Below are 19,845 nucleotides of genomic sequence, written 5' to 3' on the forward strand. Positions count from 1 at the left end.
CTCAAATCTTGCATTTTGGTTGTGTTTCTGTTTCTTTTACGAGAAACTTGATATTCTTGCTGAAAAAGTGAGTTGAGGAGAGATAATTGAAAAAATAGATGACACATTAGTGGAGAGAAGGAAGAATTTTTTTTTTTTTTTTTTTTATATTATTTTTTAAAACTTAACTTTTTTTTATAATTATTTTTATTTGTATATTTCCTTGTCCTATGCTGTTTGAAGCGCAAAAGAGGCGTTGATCTTCCTGTCGGGCTTCCTGTCGGGCTTGGCTCCAAGACTAACAATATCAATTGCTAATCAATGCCAAAAGTTGAAAGGAAATAAGAAGCTTTAGGGTTTCAAAAAGAGCCTTAAGAAAACTAAATTGTTATTTGTGATAAGTCAGAGAAGAAAAGGAAGTAAATGATTGGAAAATGGAAGAGATGTGAATTGATATTTATAGGCTAATTTTTTCTCGCAACAAGTTTTAAGTACTTAAAAAAATCATTAAAAAGTTTAATATAGAACGAAAATTGTAATTGTAAGACTCAATTTAATAATATCGAAGAATCTCAAATTCGATGATAATAACTATAAAAAAATATATCATAAAAACTCACAGTATCTACATTTTATACCGTGAAGTACCAACATTTGTGAATATAAGACATTAATTAATTTCTCAATTCTATACAGTTAAAGTTTGTTTTGTTCTTGAAATATATATGACTATAATTATATATATATATATATAAATAAGTCCAAATGAACTTCTGGAAGTAACACACATTTCATTATCCTTCATCATTGTATTGTATTTCTATCATTGCATTTCTATTTGTCTATTCAACTTTGAAATAAGTTCACAACATCCTACCATATAAGAATTTTTTTACTAATTTTACAATCGATTCTCTAATAATATTTGTAATAAGTCCAAAAATCATTTATGTACCAATTTATATTTACATGAAATTTCAAATTTAACTTAAAAGTAAGTTTTTTTATATCAAATTTATATGGTACACACTTGACTATTTTGTCTATTAATATGACTTGGAACGTGTGTAGTGGGCGTTTTGACCTTTGGTTTAATAATTTTGTTTGTAGTAGAAATTCCGTCCTTTAAATATGGAAAATTGAGCATATAAGACCTCTTTCATCCTTGAAGTTCAACTCCTTCTTAGAGTTTTTGAATAAAGTATACCTTTGATATTGTTTGATTATTGTCATAGTAAAAATTTCGAGACTCACAACTTCTTTGTTTGATATTTGATGATTTTATTGACATGACTAAAGTTGAGATAATAAGCTCTCAACGCTTTGTTTTTGGTTTTCTCAAAATACCCCGTACCAATGGAGATAGTGCCCTTCACTCATGATTTTTTTCCTTAATTAACCAAGGTGGAACTCGAATAATTCTCAACAGGTTTATAGTAACTCCAAAAACCCAATCCATTTTAATTCATTATCGGTAATCAAAAGTCTTGGGTTTATAAACCTTCAAATGACAACCCTATAAAAGGTCTAACAATAATTTTTTTTAGTGTCTAAAGAGTATAAAGACTATGGGTCAATATCATTTTTATGAGAGCTGTTTTGAGTCCCCAAGTTTTCTTTTGTGAAGCAAAGAGGAGAATGTTAGTTTTTTTTCAATGGCTTTGTTATTGAATTTTAGGATAAGTATGTGATAACCGAGTAAATAAGGGGTATATGAATGAACTGAGATCACATCCGAATCAGAGATCGTGTAACGACCCAAAAAAAAAATTAAATAATTAAATAATTAAATAATTAAAATAGCATTTTCCCTAAACTACTCTCCACTGACCCTCCTCCCTCTCCCAACTATCTCTCCTCAACCAACTCATCAGTCAAAATCCCAAATCAGAATAGAGATACGTGGTTCCTACCATGAAAAAAGAAAAAAGAAAAAAAACATACCAACAACTAGATTTACTAGAGGAGTTGGAGATTTAATTATTGGAGAGAGATCTTGCTTTGTTATCACGGTAAGTTCATATTTCATATATCTTTTTCATTTATCCTATCAAAATCAGATTTCCTTTTGGGGTCTAATTATTGAGAATCAGATCTCTTGTTCCTGCCCATTTATTTTGATTTTGGTTATGAGGTTATAGAAAATTAATTATGAGGCTAATATCTGTAATAGAATAAAAAATAAAAAAAATACGGAACAGAGAGAAAAATTGGAGATAAGAAGTAAATACATAATAGATAGGAAAGAAAATATTTGGTTTTTAAAAAAAAAAAAATTAACAAGTTAAAAAGAGAGGAAAGAAAAAAAAAAAAAAAAAACAAGAGAAAGGAAAGATTTGGAAAGAAGAATACAGGGAGAAGACTAGAGAGAGAGGGCAGAATATTGTTTACAAAATAAAAAAGAATATATATATATATAGGAGGCCAAATATTGTAAACAAAATCAAATAGGAGACCAAATACTGCAAACAAAATCAAAAGGAAAGAAAGACAAGAAGAAATGCAGAGAAAAGAAAAATAAATAAATAAATAAATAAAGAGGGCAGGACAAAACTAAAAGAGAGAGTACATAGAAGACATACGAAAGAAAAAAAAATAATAAAGAGAATAGGACAGAAATAAAAAAATAATAAAGAGAACATGACAGAAATAAAAGAGAAAATACAAAGAAGCCAGAATACAAAATCAAAAGAAAAAAATACAGAAAAAGAGAAAAATAAAAGGGAAGAGTTGGGAGTAAGAATGGACCGGATTGACCCAATAATATGATTAATAAGAATCGATTAAAAATTGGTCAAGAATATGTCTTGAACAAAAATGGAGAGAAAAAGCAAAGTATAGGAAGAATATCAGAAGACAAGAAAGTAGTAACTCGAAATAAAAAAATAGAAAATGAAAGCTTAATATAAATAGAATATATATATAATATGTATATATATTTAGATGTATATTATAACATTCCCATACTTTATCCATGCAAAGTCTTTAATGCTCGCATGAAGTGTAGCACATGAACCATTGTAAGAGTTAGAGAATTGAACATGAAATTGATGCCATGGATTCATATAGGTTGGCTTGGATACAAAGGGAAAAATCGAACTTTCATTAAGGATAAATTGGTGACACCGTATAAGCTAACTAGGTAAGTAGTCTTACTATAGGATAGGCCAAAAATTGTATGAGTTACGATGATGTATGAACTATGTCGTACGATGCGGTATATGAGTTATGATGATGTATGAGTTATGATGATGTGTGAGTTACGATACTTGATGATGTGCTCAGTATATATATATTTTGATGAATGTCGTACTCGATATGTTTGATGCACTTTGTGGCAATATGATGAGTATGATGATTGTGTGACGTTTACCTTAATATGATGATGTTTTCCATATTGAGCATGCTATATGATGATGAGTGCCATATTGCATCATGTCGTTAGATCGACATAGGACACAACCCTAAGAGCGTGAAAATGATATTAATATAAATATCCACGAGTATGTGTTACCTAGAGTAACAAAGAGATGAGACTAGAGGGTTGTGTCAGAAGAGACATTATGATGGATTTAGAGGGATCTCATGCATATTGTATGTTCATAAGTATAGGGCTACTTCCCCTAGAGATGATGAGTGCGGACGCGCACCGTATGATGAGTGCGAATGCACACAGATGAGGGTGTTCATGAGGCACATGACACTATGGGGTTTTGCTAACCTCCGGACGTCGCTACAGATTAGCTTGATCAGAGGGTCCAGGGGGTGTGCAAGCGCCCTGAGGATTCACACTCGCGCGTGTGAGTCGTGTGTAGGGAAGTACTACACATCCAATTTGTCCAAGACTGGAGGCCACCCCTAAGATGATTAGAGATAGGTCCCTAAATCATGATTGCATGTTTTTGCATTTGCATGGCCCCTATAGTGGGGCCACTTACGGAGTATTCTTTGAAATACTCAGGCCGTGTGCCACATCATTTTTTCAGGTAAAGGCAAGGCGCACTTGTACAAAGGACGGCGGCATCGCGAGAAGAGACTGTGGCACGTTTATAGGGTAGATTCATATTTAAATTTCTAGTTTTAAGTTAGAATAGGTTGTTTGCATTTCATTGTTTTAAATTATTTTGTATTTATTTTTTTGTTTTCTCTGAATTTCAGTATTTCATATTTAAACACGTAAGACCATGGCTGTGCTTTCCAGAGAAAAAGTTGTTTTAAACGTTTTCTTTTTGAAGTTACGTTATAAATTATGTTCACGTAAGAGTTATATTTCCGTATTATAGATGAGCTCAGATGTTAGTAGCGATTCTGGGTTGTTACAGATCGTGTTAGAACTCAAAAAAAAATGAAAATTGAAAAAAGAAAATACTCATTTCCCAAAGAATCTCTCCACTTTTGAAAAGAATAAAAGTAAAATTAAATATATTAAAATATAAAATTAAACCCGAAGAATAATTTAATTATTATAGGAATTCAAATAGTCATCTATTCAAAAGAAATTAAGAATCTATTAAAATTGGCTAAGTAACTTGTGAATAGAATAAAAAAAAACACATACTTAAAAAGGAAAGATATGAAAAGTATTAAATGGTTGGTAACGAGTGAATATAATATTATAAAAAATATATATTTTCATTTATATAAGTACCCAAATATATTATAAAATCTATCGTAGTGTCTAATAATAAATAGTATGCTAGTAAGTAATCTATTTGTTAGACATTTATATCCCCGAAACATTAAATCTAAATTGAAAGATTAAATATTTGTTAAATGATCTAGTAGATATATCGAGATATTTCTTTATCCTACATAATTAGACTGCAATAATTTTGTTTTTATTAATATTATCAAGAAGATGAATTTGAGGTTGAATTGAATCTTGAGGAGCATATTCATACTTTTGTAAAGAATAATTAATAATTTCGATATAGGTCAACCAAGTAAGTGATTCTACTATCAATTTGGTCAGAAGAATTGCTTTATGTACGATGCCATGTGCCCAATAGCATTCGACCCATCAATGTGTGATATGATTTTATATGTGATGTTATGTGATATGAACCAAGAGACATCAATCATACAATATGCTTCAATGAAGATGTGGAGAAAAGGTTATCAAAATAATCAAAAGATGTTTCAATTCATGCTACATTGAAGAAGAATAAAGTTTGATTGTTGTAAATTTTGGGTGGGTTATAATTTAGAGTTATTGTGTTTTATGACTTTTTATTTAATTTCGGTTACATTTACATAATGGCTAATTATGGCCATAAAGTGTGAATGTTACAACTTTTGGAATGCCTTTCATTTTGAGGCTATATAAAGCCATCTATGTTGTATTTGTAATAAGACTTAGAAGATATATCAAAAGAAGCATTTGTGCTTTTCTTTAGCCGATGGCTAAGTTTCTTTGCAATTCTATGTAGTTTAGATTGCATGTAGAATCATTCAAGCTCGACATGATCAATCTTGCTTGTGGAGTGATTCGAATCTCAAACAAGTGTTCTTGGCTTGAGATATTTGATCAACAAGAATCATTGAAGCTAGACATGATCGATCTTGCTTCTGGAGTGATTCGAATCTCAAACAAAGTGTTCTTGGCTTGAGATATTCGATCGACAAGGTAATCCGAATCTTATTCCCCTTGTATTGATTCCTTATCTTATCATTTGGTATCAGAGCTTCAGGCTCAAGATCGGATATATGTTTCCTTTGCGTTTCTTTTCAATTTGATTTTTATTTATTTTCATCTTTTTAGTTTTTAATCGACCCAAAGTTCAAAATTCAATCTTTGCTCTATTTAAAATTTTGAGAGGTGAGAATGAGAGCTTCATTTGTGTAAATGAGTGCAAACAGAGTGGCCTAAAATTCCTTGAGTGTATACACGTGAGAGAGTGTTGTGAGGTCCTTCGTATTTCCATAACTTATTTTTTGCAGCAAAGTTTCACAAATAGATTCGAGGACGAATCCTCTTGAAGAAGTGGAGAATGATATGAACCAAGAGACATCAATCATACAATATGCTTCAATGAAGATGTGGAGAAAAGGTTATCAAAATAATCAAAAGATGTTTCAATTCATGCTACATTGAAGAAGAATAAAGTTTGATTGTTGTAAATTTTGGGTGGGTTATAATTTAGAGTTATTGTGTTTTATGACTTTTTATTTAATTTCGGTTACATTTACATAATGGCTAATTATGGCCATAAAGTGTGAATGTTACAACTTTTGGAATGCCTTTCATTTTGAGGCTATATAAAGCCATCTATGTTGTATTTGTAATAAGACTTAGAAGATATATCAAAAGAAGCATTTGTGCTTTTCTTTAGCCGATGGCTAAGTTTCTTTGCAATTCTATGTAGTTTAGATTGCATGTAGAATCATTCAAGCTCGACATGATCAATCTTGCTTGTGGAGTGATTCGAATCTCAAACAAGTGTTTGAGATATTTGATCAACAAGAATCATTGAAGCTAGACATGATCGATCTTGCTTCTGGAGTGATTCGAATCTCAAACAAAGTGTTCTTGGCTTGAGATATTCGATCGACAAGGTAATCCGAATCTTATTCCCCTTGTATTGATTCCTTATCGTATCATTATGTTATGTGTCGCTATCTGATATGCCAAATAATATTATGATATAAATTAAATGTCATGTTGTGTTACGATATGCTATGTTATATTATGAAGTGTCAAAATATACTATGATATGTTACGTTAGGCCATGATACGCTATGACATGCTATGTTATGTGTTGAAATAAGGAAATACGATGAAAAACCTCTACGCCATGATTTGAAAATTATGTTATGAATGAAATGATTTTATAAGAATTTTATGTAGGCATATTACTCAGTGTAATATGTGATGAAAGAATGGAGTTGTCTTGCATGATTTATTACACCACCATAAAAAATACGGGGACCTCATATATAATTGTTTGTTCACATGCATCAGAATACATCTCCTTTATCACGAGTACAGACACGTAAACTATAAGACTGAAATGACCATCATGTTTACCATGATGCTACGATGGTCACTATTTCCTATGGATGTCTGAAAACAGTCAATAAAGTCCACGCTCATACGTGTGGGTCGTGTGTAAAGGAGTAATACACATCCAATTTGCCCGAATTGGAAACCCATTTACGAGAAGAAAGTTTTAAATTGTAAAAATCAAAGTCTATCGCCAGCAGATATTGTCATCTTTAAGTCTGCTAGAGTGAGATTTTCATACCCTCTATATTGTTTTCTTTGAGCTTTCCCTTTCATGCTTCCCCTCAGGTTTTTAAATGCATCTAATAGGGAGAAGTTTCCACACCCTTATAAGAAATATTCCGTTCTCCTCTCCAACCAATGTGGGATCTCACAATCCAGTCTCCTTGGGGGCTAATGTTCTCATTGGCATATCTCTCGGTGTCTTGTCTAATACCATTAATAACAACATAAGTCTACTACTAACAGATATTGTTCTTTTTGGGCTTTTTTACACGTTTTAAAACACATTTGTTAGGAGCAATAAATGTATTTTTATATATGTATTTTTAGGTTAGAACGAGTAAGATAAATTAACTATATTTCAGTTTTGAAATATAAGAAGTACAACTAATTCTTCCATTTAAGTGTGTAATTAGTTTATATAATTTTATTAAATTAAATTATTTGAGGATGATGATTAAGATTATTATTAAATAAATACAAAAACATAAAATACATTCTTCCTCTCTTTCAAAAATTTCCAAATTTAGCAACTTTTTTTGGTTGATATTTCCTCAAGTTTTTTATGGCTTAGTTGCATTGATTTTAAGGCTAATATTGATTATCTATCTAAACTTGAGGGACAATGAAGTGAAGTAGTGAACCAATTTAGAGGACAATAAGCTTTTCCACACCAATTAATTACTATATTAAAAATTAATGGTACATTTTTTATGTAGAACATTTTTTGATATTCAAATTCATAAGAGTTCGTTTATTAGGCTGAAGAAATAAAACTCCCGTTTCCACCTTCGTAATACACTACCTAATAGGCTAACACCAAAAATAAGTTCGTCTAGTCTAAGCAACTAGCAGGTTCAACCACACCTGAAGCAGTTCCTTTGGCACTTTCGCATGAAGCTTTAGCGATTTGATCATTATAAGTCACTTTAATGTCTTCCAAGGTGAGTCCGGTGCAAGGATTTGTTGGGTTACAATCAAATTTGACTCCTATTTCAGTGGCTGATGTTCCCTTGATATCTTCGTAAGTTACTTCGCTAATTTTTACTCCCGAATCCTATTCATGCAAACAAGAACAATCAAAATATGACATGAAAATTGAATAAGGACAACTATCTCGAATGGTACAGATCTTTTATGTGAAAACCAAAAAAATAAAGCCATAAAAGCTTACGATGATCAAAGTGGATAATATAACACTCTTTTGAAGATATGTGAAAGTTACATTCTCCACCACAATTCATTACCCAAAAGTGTAGCCGAAGTAATGTTTCTAATTTAACACACGTATTGAACAAGATAACTTCCAACTCGTTGAAGATAAAGGAAATCAATTACCTCTAAAATTTAAAATTTAATCTCTATTAATCAAATTTTAAGTTAAATATAATTTGTAAAAAGTTAACATGTGGAGGATTAATGAGAAAATATACCTGATGGGGGCAGCCTTTGTCATGTGGACAGTAATTTTGATCAATTATGATAGGGTTCTTCACATTATCCAAAGTAATGTGTTGAAAATGAATATCCGTAGCGAACCCATTGCTTGGTCTTGCCCAAGACTTAATCCTCACTCCATTCGTACTCCCGGTAAAAGTCGATGATGTAACTGTCACATTTTTCACTCCAGGCTCATCCGACGACCTCCCCAAGCTCCCAATGCTACAAACACACATTCAATGAATAGCTATGTTCAAGATAAATTCTTTTTCTAAAACGGTGTTTTTATTCATTCGAAATCTAATTTTATATTTAGTTTTATAATTTCAAATATATTTTTCATACCAACAAAATAATTTCCAAAAATTATTTGTTGTCACGTACCTGATTCCATGCCCAGGTCCACATGTAACACTTTCTATCCATAAGTTGGTGGTTCCTGGACCAATTGAGATGCAGTCGTCACCGGTACCAATGTTAGAACTAAGGATGGTCACATCTGATGACTCTTGCACATGGATGCCATCAGTGTTTGGACTATCGCCAGGATCCGAGACCTTCACTCCTTGAATGTTCACATTTCGGCAACCGTGCACCACAATGTTAAATATTTGGCTATTAATTGAAGCTAATCCATTGATGATAACATTTTGTGCATTTATGATTTCAAGATTCTACAAATTCAAAACAATCAAAAGCAACAATTAGTACCATATATTTTCTTTTAACTTTCCCCTAAAGATAAATTTTTAAATTTTGTTATATATAGCTAACTTAAATAATGCATACCCGTGCTCCATCGGGACAATTATTCCCAGAGTGTTTACAATTCCATATGCCAGATCCTTTCCCATCAATAACACCGCCATGAATGGAAAGCCCATTTACGTCTTTAAACCCAATCCAAGCTTTAGTTTTAGCTAGAACTTGAATTTCCGAGGAAGCCACAAGAGTGCCATCGATGCGAATAGTAATAGCATTGTTCTTACAAGGCCCATTAAAGCTCCCACTTTGAACGTAGAATGTGCCTATGGGCACGTGAATAGTAGCTGGTCCCGTCGAGTCACAAGCCTTGACCCATGCTGTTTGAAGCACAGACGAGGCATCGGTCTTTCCATCGGGCTTGGCTCCAAGACTAACAATATCAAAGGTTAATCCATCAGCCAAGACATGGTTCAAAAGCAGAAGTAGCAAAAAGGAAAGTATGAGCATTAAGGTTCCATAGAGAGCCATATGAAAACTGAATTGAACAAATATTTGTGATAAATTTGAAAGATGAAAAGGAAGTAATGGATGGGAAAACCTAAGAACTATGGAGTGATATTTATAGGCTAATGCTAACGCATGTTCAGTTTGCATGTAAGTAGTTCTGATAGATATGATTATTATGTATGATCACTTTTTAAATGGTTAAAAATACTTTTATAAATATTTTTGGAAAGTCAATTAAAACTAATTCAAAAAGTTGAAGTGATTTTGAAAATTATTATTATAATGGAAAGATTTATTTTTACAAAATTTAGGTAACGTAGAAAATAAAGAAGGTGTGCGTTTAAATTTGCCAGAGTGATTTTGAGAAACGTGCTGATAATTATAATGTTTGAGTTGTTCTGAGTCAACCATATGACTTGCATAGATAATATAGAAATAATATTCCATTAGTAATCATGAATGTTGCCTTTTTTAGAGTGTTTCTTTTTCCATTTTGGAGCAACCTCCAAACTTCCTACTATAATAAGAATTTCTTTACTACTTTATATAGTGATCTTAAATAAAATCTCAATAATAATGATAGGTGATACTCAAAATGATAATGATGACAATATGCTACCATATACGCAACGTTATGAAAAGTCTTTAACTTTTATTTGTCAATATATCACACAATTTTCAAATGGAACAAGTTTATGAACTCTATCAATCATATAATGTTTTTATAGTTTATCAGTATAGACTTCTACTATTGATTGCCTATTTTGACCGTTTCTATCACTCATGGGTATTCTTTTTTTCATTTTGGTTAAACTTAATCCTATTATATATTTAGAAGTTGAAGGTTGTTCGAGTCAAGTCCTTTTCTTATCTTATTTTTTTTGTAACATTTACCCTTGTACTTAGTTAAAGAACAAAGCATGGTCGAGTCAAGTCATTTCTTGTACCTTTCTGGTTAAATCGAATGTTGATCTATAGTTAGGGATTGAAGTATGGTTAAGTTAATTGCATTTTTTTGCTCTTTCTAGTTAAATTGAACTCTCGTGTTTAGTTAGTAGTTGAAGCCTGGTGGAGTCAAGTCTATTCCTTTCTCTTTTTAGGCTAAATTGAACCATGGTTTTTTTATCTAAAGATTCAATTAAGTTATGCTCTTTTTTTTTTTTTTTTGGGTTAAATTTAAGCCTATTTTTAATTAGAGATTTAAACCTAGTCTAATTTGTTACATTTTTTCCCCCAAAATTAACTCATGTATCGTTAGAAGTAAAGGTTTAGTCAAGTTTAGTCCATTTTTTTTCTCTATGGAGTTAAATTGAACCCTTCCTAGATGGCTCTTCACATCGTCCACTTGACCATGGTATAGATGCTATTCTTTTTAGGATTTCATAAGGTTCATCGTAAGATAGTTTTACTAGCGGAAGCATTCACTGTTTGTTTAGTAGCAATATTCAGTCCATTGTAGAAAGTTTTCATTTGGTTTAGTAGCAATATTCAGTCCATTGTAGAAAGTTTTCATTTGGATACAATGGGGTAATCCAAGGTGATGACACTTTCTAAATATCTTTTTAAATCTCTCCCAAGCTTCACTTAGTGTAATCTTCAAACCGTTGAAAGCAACAATTTCATTTTTGAACTGTGCTTTTCTAGTGGGTGGAAAATACTTGATTAAAATTTTCTCTAATAGACTATTCCAAGAATCAATTTCCCGTGAGTAGCTTGCATTTTGGGCCTGATAATGCACGAATTTAGCTCCTCCAAAGTTGGGCTATGCTTTGATTGCTTTCCTTGTCATTTGCTAAATGAATAGTATTAACAAGGATTCTCTAGATTGGCCTATCACTATTATATTTTCAAACTTTTGACTTGGTTGGGCTACAAGGTCTCGTTGATGTATATTCTATTATGTCATTCTCAACTTCGGCATAAAGATTCTCTCTATTTTGGGGTCTATAATATATTTCAAATCTATAGGGGTCATACACCAAATTTTGTAGCAGAAAATTCAGCAACGAAAAAGCTCAGACTTTACAAAGACTAGGAGATGATGTCATACCAAGACTAGGAGATGTCAAGTCTATCTCTTGCAAGTGGATTTACAAAATAAAGTGTACCTCGGATGGATAATCGAAAGATACAAAGCTCAAACTGTAACCTCAAGAATCTCTCAACAATATGGACTAGAACATGATGAAACTTTTAGTCTAGCCGCCAAGATCAGTGTCATACAGTTTCCTCCCGCAATTGTGATAAATAAAGATTGGAAATTATGGCAAATGAATATGAAGAATGTTTTGTTGCATAGAGTGTTGGACCGAGAGATTTATTTGATTGATTTGTCATTCTAAGTTTATTTGTCATCCATTGCTGAATTAGGATTCTTCTATCTCCTTCTTTCCGTTGTATTTCTTTGTTTAATAATTTGGTTCTACAAAAGTCTATGATATATTTGATTGATTATGGTCGTAGTAAAAATTTCGTCTTCCAAATCTGCTTATTTGTCGTGCAAAAATGCGGATTATATATTGATTTTGTTCAATGGTCCAAAAGAAATGTTAGAAGCAACGACCCTACATATTGGTATGATATTGTTTATTTTGAGCATAAGGCCTCCTTGATCCTCGAACAACCCCTCCTTAATTGAGGTTCAATTCATTCTCATAGTCCTACAATAAAATATACCATTTGTTCGACACATAAATCACTACGACTAATCTTTGATATTGTTTGATTCTTGTCGTAGTAGGAATTTCATCCTTCAATTATGCTTATTATGTGATGGAAAGTGCTAATTGTTGATTCCTCGGTTATATACATGGATTTTGTTCAATGGCCAAAAATAGTGTTGTCTCCTTCTACCTCCAATAGCCCCTTCGAATTTCTCGAATAAAGTATACCATTTTGTTTCACACATGAATCACTGTGACTACACTTTTGAAACTCACAACTTCTTTATTTGATACTTTAGAATTCTACTAACATAGTTAAAGTTGAGATAATAACCTCTCAAGATTTTTCTTTTAGAGATAGCATCGTCACTCATATATAAATGATTTTCTCCTTAATTAACTAAGGTGGGACTCCAACAATTCTCACAAAGCTTAAACCATATAAATTCATTACGTGATAGGCCAGAAAGTGATGGGTTTATAAACCTTCAAATAAGTTCTTTTAATGTTGTTTAAAATTTCTACCATTACTTTACATCGCCTACTATAACGTTTAAGAAATATTATAGAAGTACAATACTATTTCTTGGAGTGTCGTAAAAAGACAGGGGTCAATAACAATTTTATGAGAAATGTTTTGAGTTGCTTGGATACCAAGATTAAGAATCAACTAGTTGAACTACGTTTAATTTGAGTTTGTTTAGTCAGGGTGTTATGTTTATCCAACTCTCAATATTACGGAGAAAATAGTAGTAGTTGGAATCCAAGCAAATCAAATTTCAAACTTCATTTTTCGTCAACCTTTCATCAATTTTGTTAGATTTAAGTTGAAGTGTATTAGAAAATTAAATATCAATTCAAGTGTTCTAGGAAATCCCATCACTATGGCCATTAAAAAAAATTAAGAATCTACTAAAATTGATCAAAATAACATGGGAACAAGAAAAGAAAAAGAAAAAGAAAAAAACCTAAAAAAATATAAAATTGTTGGTACAAATTAATGTAATATTATAAAAAAAAAAACATATATTTTTATTTATACTAGTAATTCTTCAAGTATACAAAGTGGCACCCTATTTCTTAGACATTTATATGTCCATAAACATTAAATCTAAATTAAAAGATTAAAAATTAGTTAAATATTTAATAAAGTTTACTAACCTAATAATTTAAATGAATTATTTAGGCTAATTATATATATAGAGAGGTACTTATTTCTCTCCGAAAAAAACTTAATAGAATTCAATCATAATTTTCAATTCTTAATGTTAGTTTCAATCTCAATTACCTTAAAATATTCAACTAAAATTATTGGAAACTAAATACACATGATTTTTAATTTTAAATACCAAACAATATACTTAATTTGGAGGGAAAAAAATTGAATAGATATGTCTAGGTATTTCTTTACTTTCAATAATTGGACTACAAGGTGGCTGAACTTTGCCGTCATTTTATTTTAATTGATATCATCAAGAAAATGGATCTAAAGTTGAATTGAACCTTGAGGAGCAGATTCAGTCTGATGCAAAGAATAATTAGTAACTCCGACATAGGCCAACCAAGTGGCTCTACTATCTGTTTGGTTGAAAAATTTGTTTATGTATGATGACATGTGCCTAGTGGCCTACACATGTCATATGTGTGATATGCTTTGATATATGATGTTATATTATGTGTCGTTATATGATATGTCAAATGATATTATGGTATAAATGAAATGTCATGTTATGTTACGATAAGCTATGTTATGTTATGAGATGTCATGATGTACTATGATAGGTTACATTAGGCAATGATAAGCTATGTGTAACGACCCAAAATTTTCTACTTAATTTAAGGTCGTTTCTGTATACTTACCATAAACATTGAATGCCGAAGACTTCATTTCAATTCCATAAAACATAATCTTTATCTTAAAACACAACCATGGACTTGCGTGTTTTGAAAACACCCTTAAAATGACACAACAAAAGACTAAATAAAATAAATAAGAGTTAAAGTTAAAAACATACTATTCTAGCCTAAGTCTAAGAAAATAAATACCACTATCCTATGCATGTGTCATGGTCTCGAGTTGCGATGCCGTCGTCAACCGTACAGGAATGCCTTGCCTTAACTTAAAAAATGTAGTAGCACATGGTTTGAGTATTTAAAGAAATACTCTGTAAGTGACCCCAGGATTAAATGCAACAATCACATGCAAATGAGTAACTCCGACATGTCATATGTGTGATATGCTTTGATATGTGATGTTATATTATTTGTCGTTATATGATTTGTCCAATGATATTATGGTAGAAATGAAATGTCATGTTATGTTACGATAAGCTATGTTATGTTATGAGATGTCATGATGTACTATGATATGTTACATTAGGCAATGATAAGCTATGACATACTATGATATGTTTTAAAATAAGGAAATACAATGCACAACTCCTATGCCATGATTTGAAAGGAGTTTTATGTATGTATATTACCGAGTGTAAATATGTGATGAAAGAATGAGGGTTGTCTTGCATGATTTATTACTTCACAATGGAAAATATAGTCACCTCATGTATAATTGTAGGTTCACGTGCATTGGAATACTTGCCCTTTATGATAAGCACGGACACGTACACTAGGAGACTGAAATGACCATCATGTTTACCATGATGCTACGAAGGTTGCTATTCCCTCCAGATGTCCAGCAACATTCCAGAGAGTCTTAGGCCCAACCAGCAGGCTTAGGGGGTGTGTGAACCAATCTGGTGATCTCACGCTCGCATGTGTGGTTCGTGTGGAGAGAAGTAATACACATCCAATTTTCTCGGATCGTAAAGCCGCCTAAGAGAAGACGATTTTAAATGATAGGTCCCATCATATTGTATGTGCTTGCATTTCACTACTCCAATAGTGGGGTCACTTAGTATTTCTTAAAATACTCGAGCCTTATGTTATTCTTATATTTCAGGTAAAAGCAAGACACCCATGTATGGATGACAGTGGCATCACGTTGAAGATCATGGAACTGATGTTAGGATATTTACATTTTATTTATTTTGTAGCTCTTAGGTTAGATCAAGACATCTATTTAATATTTTCTTTATTTTATTTATATTTCACATTGATTATTTTTCGTTATTTTTGTTTAAGGCTTTTAACGTGAACATTTAAGTTCATGACTTCGTTTTATGAATTATTTTAAGTGAATGTTTTCGCATACAAAAGTCACGCCATGCATGTGGTAGCGACTCTATTTTAGTAGGAAGATAGGGTTATTACAAATCTTGAAGATAGAGTTTAAAACCAATTACAATTACTATAGATACCAATAAGGTATATTATTTTTTAATGGCTCAATTCTAGAAACTCCAAAGTTGAGCCTTTTTAACTTGTAGCAATGCTATATTGGATTTTCATGAGCATTTTCTCATAAGGCATGTCAGTGAGAACAAAACATGCTTCAAAGACTCGTGTTAGATTTTGGGAATAGTTTTCACTCTTGATATGAGACAACGAGACCATGTCGTAAGAGAATGTCGAGATCATCAGGTGCTGAATCCAAATTCAAATCTTGGGCATTAGACGATACAAAGCAGGTAAGATATTGTAGAGATATTCCAATATTCAAAATAATCTCCCACCGCTAATTTTTATAATTTTACCTCATAAAAATAAACTAATTCATAACAATTAATTATTTAAAATTCACAAATATTATAATTTTTATTTTTGTTTAAGTAATGGTCAGAATCAAACAACAATATAATTTATTTACCTGAAATTATGATAGTTTTTTCATGCAACATTAAAACATTAAACACGATTATGTAATTCACATACACGATTATCTAATTCACATACATATTGACATCTTATTCCCGGACATTCTAAATTTAAATAACTACCAACTTTAGGTTGTACCCGTGTTAATTACAAGAAAACTAAATCATAAAAATCAAATAAGATAGTCTCATCTATTCAAATAAAACATAACTCAATATTTTTCATAATTTTTTATATGGGTGTACATTCAACACTACAATCCAAATTGACGCATCCAAAATTATGGGAGTTGGGTTGAGTTGGATTAGCATTTCAAGTTAACTTGAATTCATTTTTCTAAGCTCAGATTGATTCGGTTTAGTTTTGGGTCGTGGGACAAAACTTTAAATTAACTTGAATCGAACAAAAAAAAAAAATTATAAAATATATTAAAAAATTTAGTGTATTTATAGGTGTCATACCTATGGCCATTGAACTCTGGCCTGAAAACATTTCTTTTTCTATATTTTGTTTAATTTCTTTTATATTATTTTAAATTTATTTTATAATATTTTATAACTTTTCATACACTTTATATTATTTTTAAATATATGGTTTATAATATGAATAAGCTAACAAATAAATTTTGTTTTAATTTTAATTTTAAGAATATAAATTTTTATAGGTGGATTGATTATGATTTACACAAAAAAAAAAAAATATATTATATTCAAATTTCATAACCTTTTGTTTTCATTTTAAGATTCTTAAATAAATTTTTTGAAATTGAGAATTTCTGTATTGAAGAAAGTTTTGTTAAGAATTCTTTTTACTTTCCATCCTCATCGGGTTTAGTAGATAGTAAATGATTTTAAATATGGAGATTTATAAAAAAATTTGTCTAAAATGTTAGTAAGTCTACTCTTTTTAGATATAGTTTCTTTAAACTAATTATTTTTATTGTTTTATTATTTCATGATCTATCCTTATATTTTCCTTACATTTAGAGTAACTAATATTCAAAAGTGTCGTATTTAGTTGTCTTTAGTTCTATGATAATGTTGAACTATGTTACGATGCTACAAGTTTTGCTCCTTATTATTGATGAATTTGTGTTTGAGTGATTATAGATTAATTTGTATTTGTTGGTGAACTTTTAATGTCTTTTAGGTAAGATTGCATCGAATAACTATCAACTGTGGATAATAAAAAAAATTTAAATAATTTTTTCTTTTTTAACAACCCAAATCCAACAAAAAAATAAAATAAAATAAAATTAGAGGGTTGAGTTGGATTGAATTGTGAAAATTATTGGGTTGGGATACCAATACAACCAACCCTAACGTTTGGTTGGTCCAAAAAAATCTCTCAACCCAACCTGGACCATGTACACCTCTAATTTTCTATATTATTTCTTTTCCATGTAACATAAAATACATTCTTCCTGTTGAACACAACATAAATTTTGAGAACGTGTCAGACTTTTCTTTCATAAAGAAAATCCACACATATCTTGAGTAATCGTTAGTGAACGTCACCATATACCATAAATATACTTAGTCATACAATGTTTGGGCTTAACCCTGTTGAGCTAGTGATGACATTTTAACACTCCCCCTCAACACTAGTCCTCATTCGTTGCACCATGTTGAGCTAACAATGAAAGCTCTCATGTTAGCTCTTTTGTAAACACATTTGCTACTTGGTCATCCGTATTCTTCCTTCATCGCTTTCTGCCAAGCCTTTTCATATGTCTCTGACTTATTATCTCCGTCTTCTACAATAGCTGTGTTGGCATACTTAGGATTTGACCTTTGGATTCTATTTGATGGCCTAAGTTGTTGATGTGTTGTTTCATTTTTATCGGATTCTCTTGATTGAATCATTTTTTGTTCGACAATATCAATGTCATTTGGATCCTCAGGCACATCAACATTTAAATGAATGTGCGTAGTTTGCTCCCCCATCTTCTGTTGTAAAATTTCTTCTTTTTGTTTGAATCGAGTAAGTCTTTCTTCTCTAAGGACCACCATGAAGATGCTTCATCGAAAACTACATCTCTTTATGTATAATATTTTCCACTTGTTGGATCACAACACTTCCACCCTTTCCTTTGATTGTCATATCCAACAAATATGCACTTGACTGCTTTCTTGTCAAACTTGCTGTGTAGATGGTCAGACACAAATACATAGTAGACACAACCAAATACTTGGAAGTAGCTAACTGTAGGTTTCATGTCCCATAGTATCTCAAATGGTGAGACAAACCCTAGCCTTGGTTGGGGAAGTTTGTTGATCACATTGGAAGCCGTTCGCATAGCTTCAGCCTAAAATCTTCCTAGAACATTCTTTGCATGTAACATGCTTCGACAAATTTCTGCAAGATGTTAATTCTTTCTTTCTGCTACACCATTTTGTTGTGGTGTATTGGCACATGTAAACTGGCGTCGTATCCCACACTCGGGTAAATATTGATCGAACTCATTTGACGTGTATTCTCCACCGTCGTCTGAACGTAGGCAACATATCTTCACTCCTACTTCTCCTTCAATCATCATCTTGAATTCTTTAAATTTTGAGAACGTGTCAGACTTTTCTTTCATAAAGAAAATCCACACATATCTTGAGTAATTGTCAGTGAACGTCACCATATACTGCATTCAGCTGATCGATGCTTGTTTGACTGGACTAAACAAATCAGAGTGAATTAACTCTAATGGTTTCTTTGCTTTGAAATCTGACTCTTTGTATGGTAATTGATGAGCTTTACCATATTGACATCCAACACAAACATCTGTCTTGACTTCAAGTTGAGGTAGACCCTTGAGCAAGGATTTTTCCATAATCAGCTTCAACTTGTGGTAGTCAACATGTCCCAATCTTGCATGTCATAGATCTGTTGTCTCATTCTTTCAAGTCTTGTCAACATAGGCAGACTCTGTAGATGGAACGTAAATGGAACCACTCTTCATCCTTCTATTGTCGGCTTTCCTGTTATCTTAATATCTTCATAGACTTTTACATCTTCTGGCCCAAATAAGACATAGTTTCTTGATGTTGTTAATTGTGATACTGACAACAAATTTTTCTTCATTCCTGGTACATGATAGACATTATGTAGTGACACTACATCAGATTTATTGTCAGGCATGATTGTCGTATTGCCAATCTAAGCAATTGACAACGGTGTGTTATTTACTGTGCATACCATACGACTTCCTTTGTACTCTTTCTTGTCTTGCAATTTCCTTTGATAGCTAGTCATGTAGTTTGAGCATCTTGAACCAACGATCCAATCATTCTCATAATTGATATGGTCTCTCATCATCGCCATGAGTGCTTGCTCATCTTCTTCTATGGCATACAATACCTCTACATCCCATTCCTCCTCCATCTCCATGTTGGAGGATGCCACATTGCTCTCAACAGATTTTTTCTTGGACCAACAATCTCTGGACATGTGGCCCTTCCTCTCGCAATTGTAGCAAATGCCCTCAAATTTTTTCCTTTGAGAAATTTAGTTGTCATTCTTTTGAGTTCTCTCAAGTTGTGTAGTTCCTTGGTGACTTCT

General features: G+C 31.7%; 1 protein-coding gene across 1 annotated transcript; it reads right to left on the minus strand.

Moving 5' to 3' along the window:
* Positions 1–8,039: 8,039 nt before the first annotated feature.
* Positions 8,040–9,877, minus strand: LOC111439547 (polygalacturonase-like). Its single transcript, XM_023077162.1, has 4 exons — positions 9,434–9,877; positions 9,029–9,318; positions 8,638–8,866; positions 8,040–8,261 (listed from the first exon to the last, which is right to left on the minus strand). The coding sequence occupies exons 1-4, from the start codon at positions 9,875–9,877 to the stop codon at positions 8,040–8,042; spliced, it is 1,185 nt and encodes a 394-aa protein (XP_022932930.1).
* Positions 9,878–19,845: the final 9,968 nt, after the last annotated feature.

The sequence above is a fragment of the Cucurbita moschata genome, unplaced genomic scaffold (assembly GCF_002738365.1).
Source record: "Cucurbita moschata cultivar Rifu unplaced genomic scaffold, Cmos_1.0 Cmo_Scf00096, whole genome shotgun sequence".
Classification (NCBI taxonomy): domain Eukaryota; kingdom Viridiplantae; phylum Streptophyta; class Magnoliopsida; order Cucurbitales; family Cucurbitaceae; genus Cucurbita; species Cucurbita moschata.

Excerpts from the sequence above, each read along its gene's own strand:
- LOC111439547 (XM_023077162.1), bottom strand. The coding sequence starts at position 9,877 with ATGGCTCTCTATGGAACCTTAATGCTCATACTTTCCTTTTTGCTACTT. Across the intron at positions 8,867-9,028 it reads GGACCTGGGCATGGAATCAG|CATTGGGAGCTTGGGGAGGT; the intron begins GTACGTGACAAC and ends GTGTGTTTGTAG. Across the intron at positions 8,262-8,637 it reads ACAAAGGCTGCCCCCATCAG|GATTCGGGAGTAAAAATTAG; the intron begins GTATATTTTCTC and ends TTGCATGAATAG.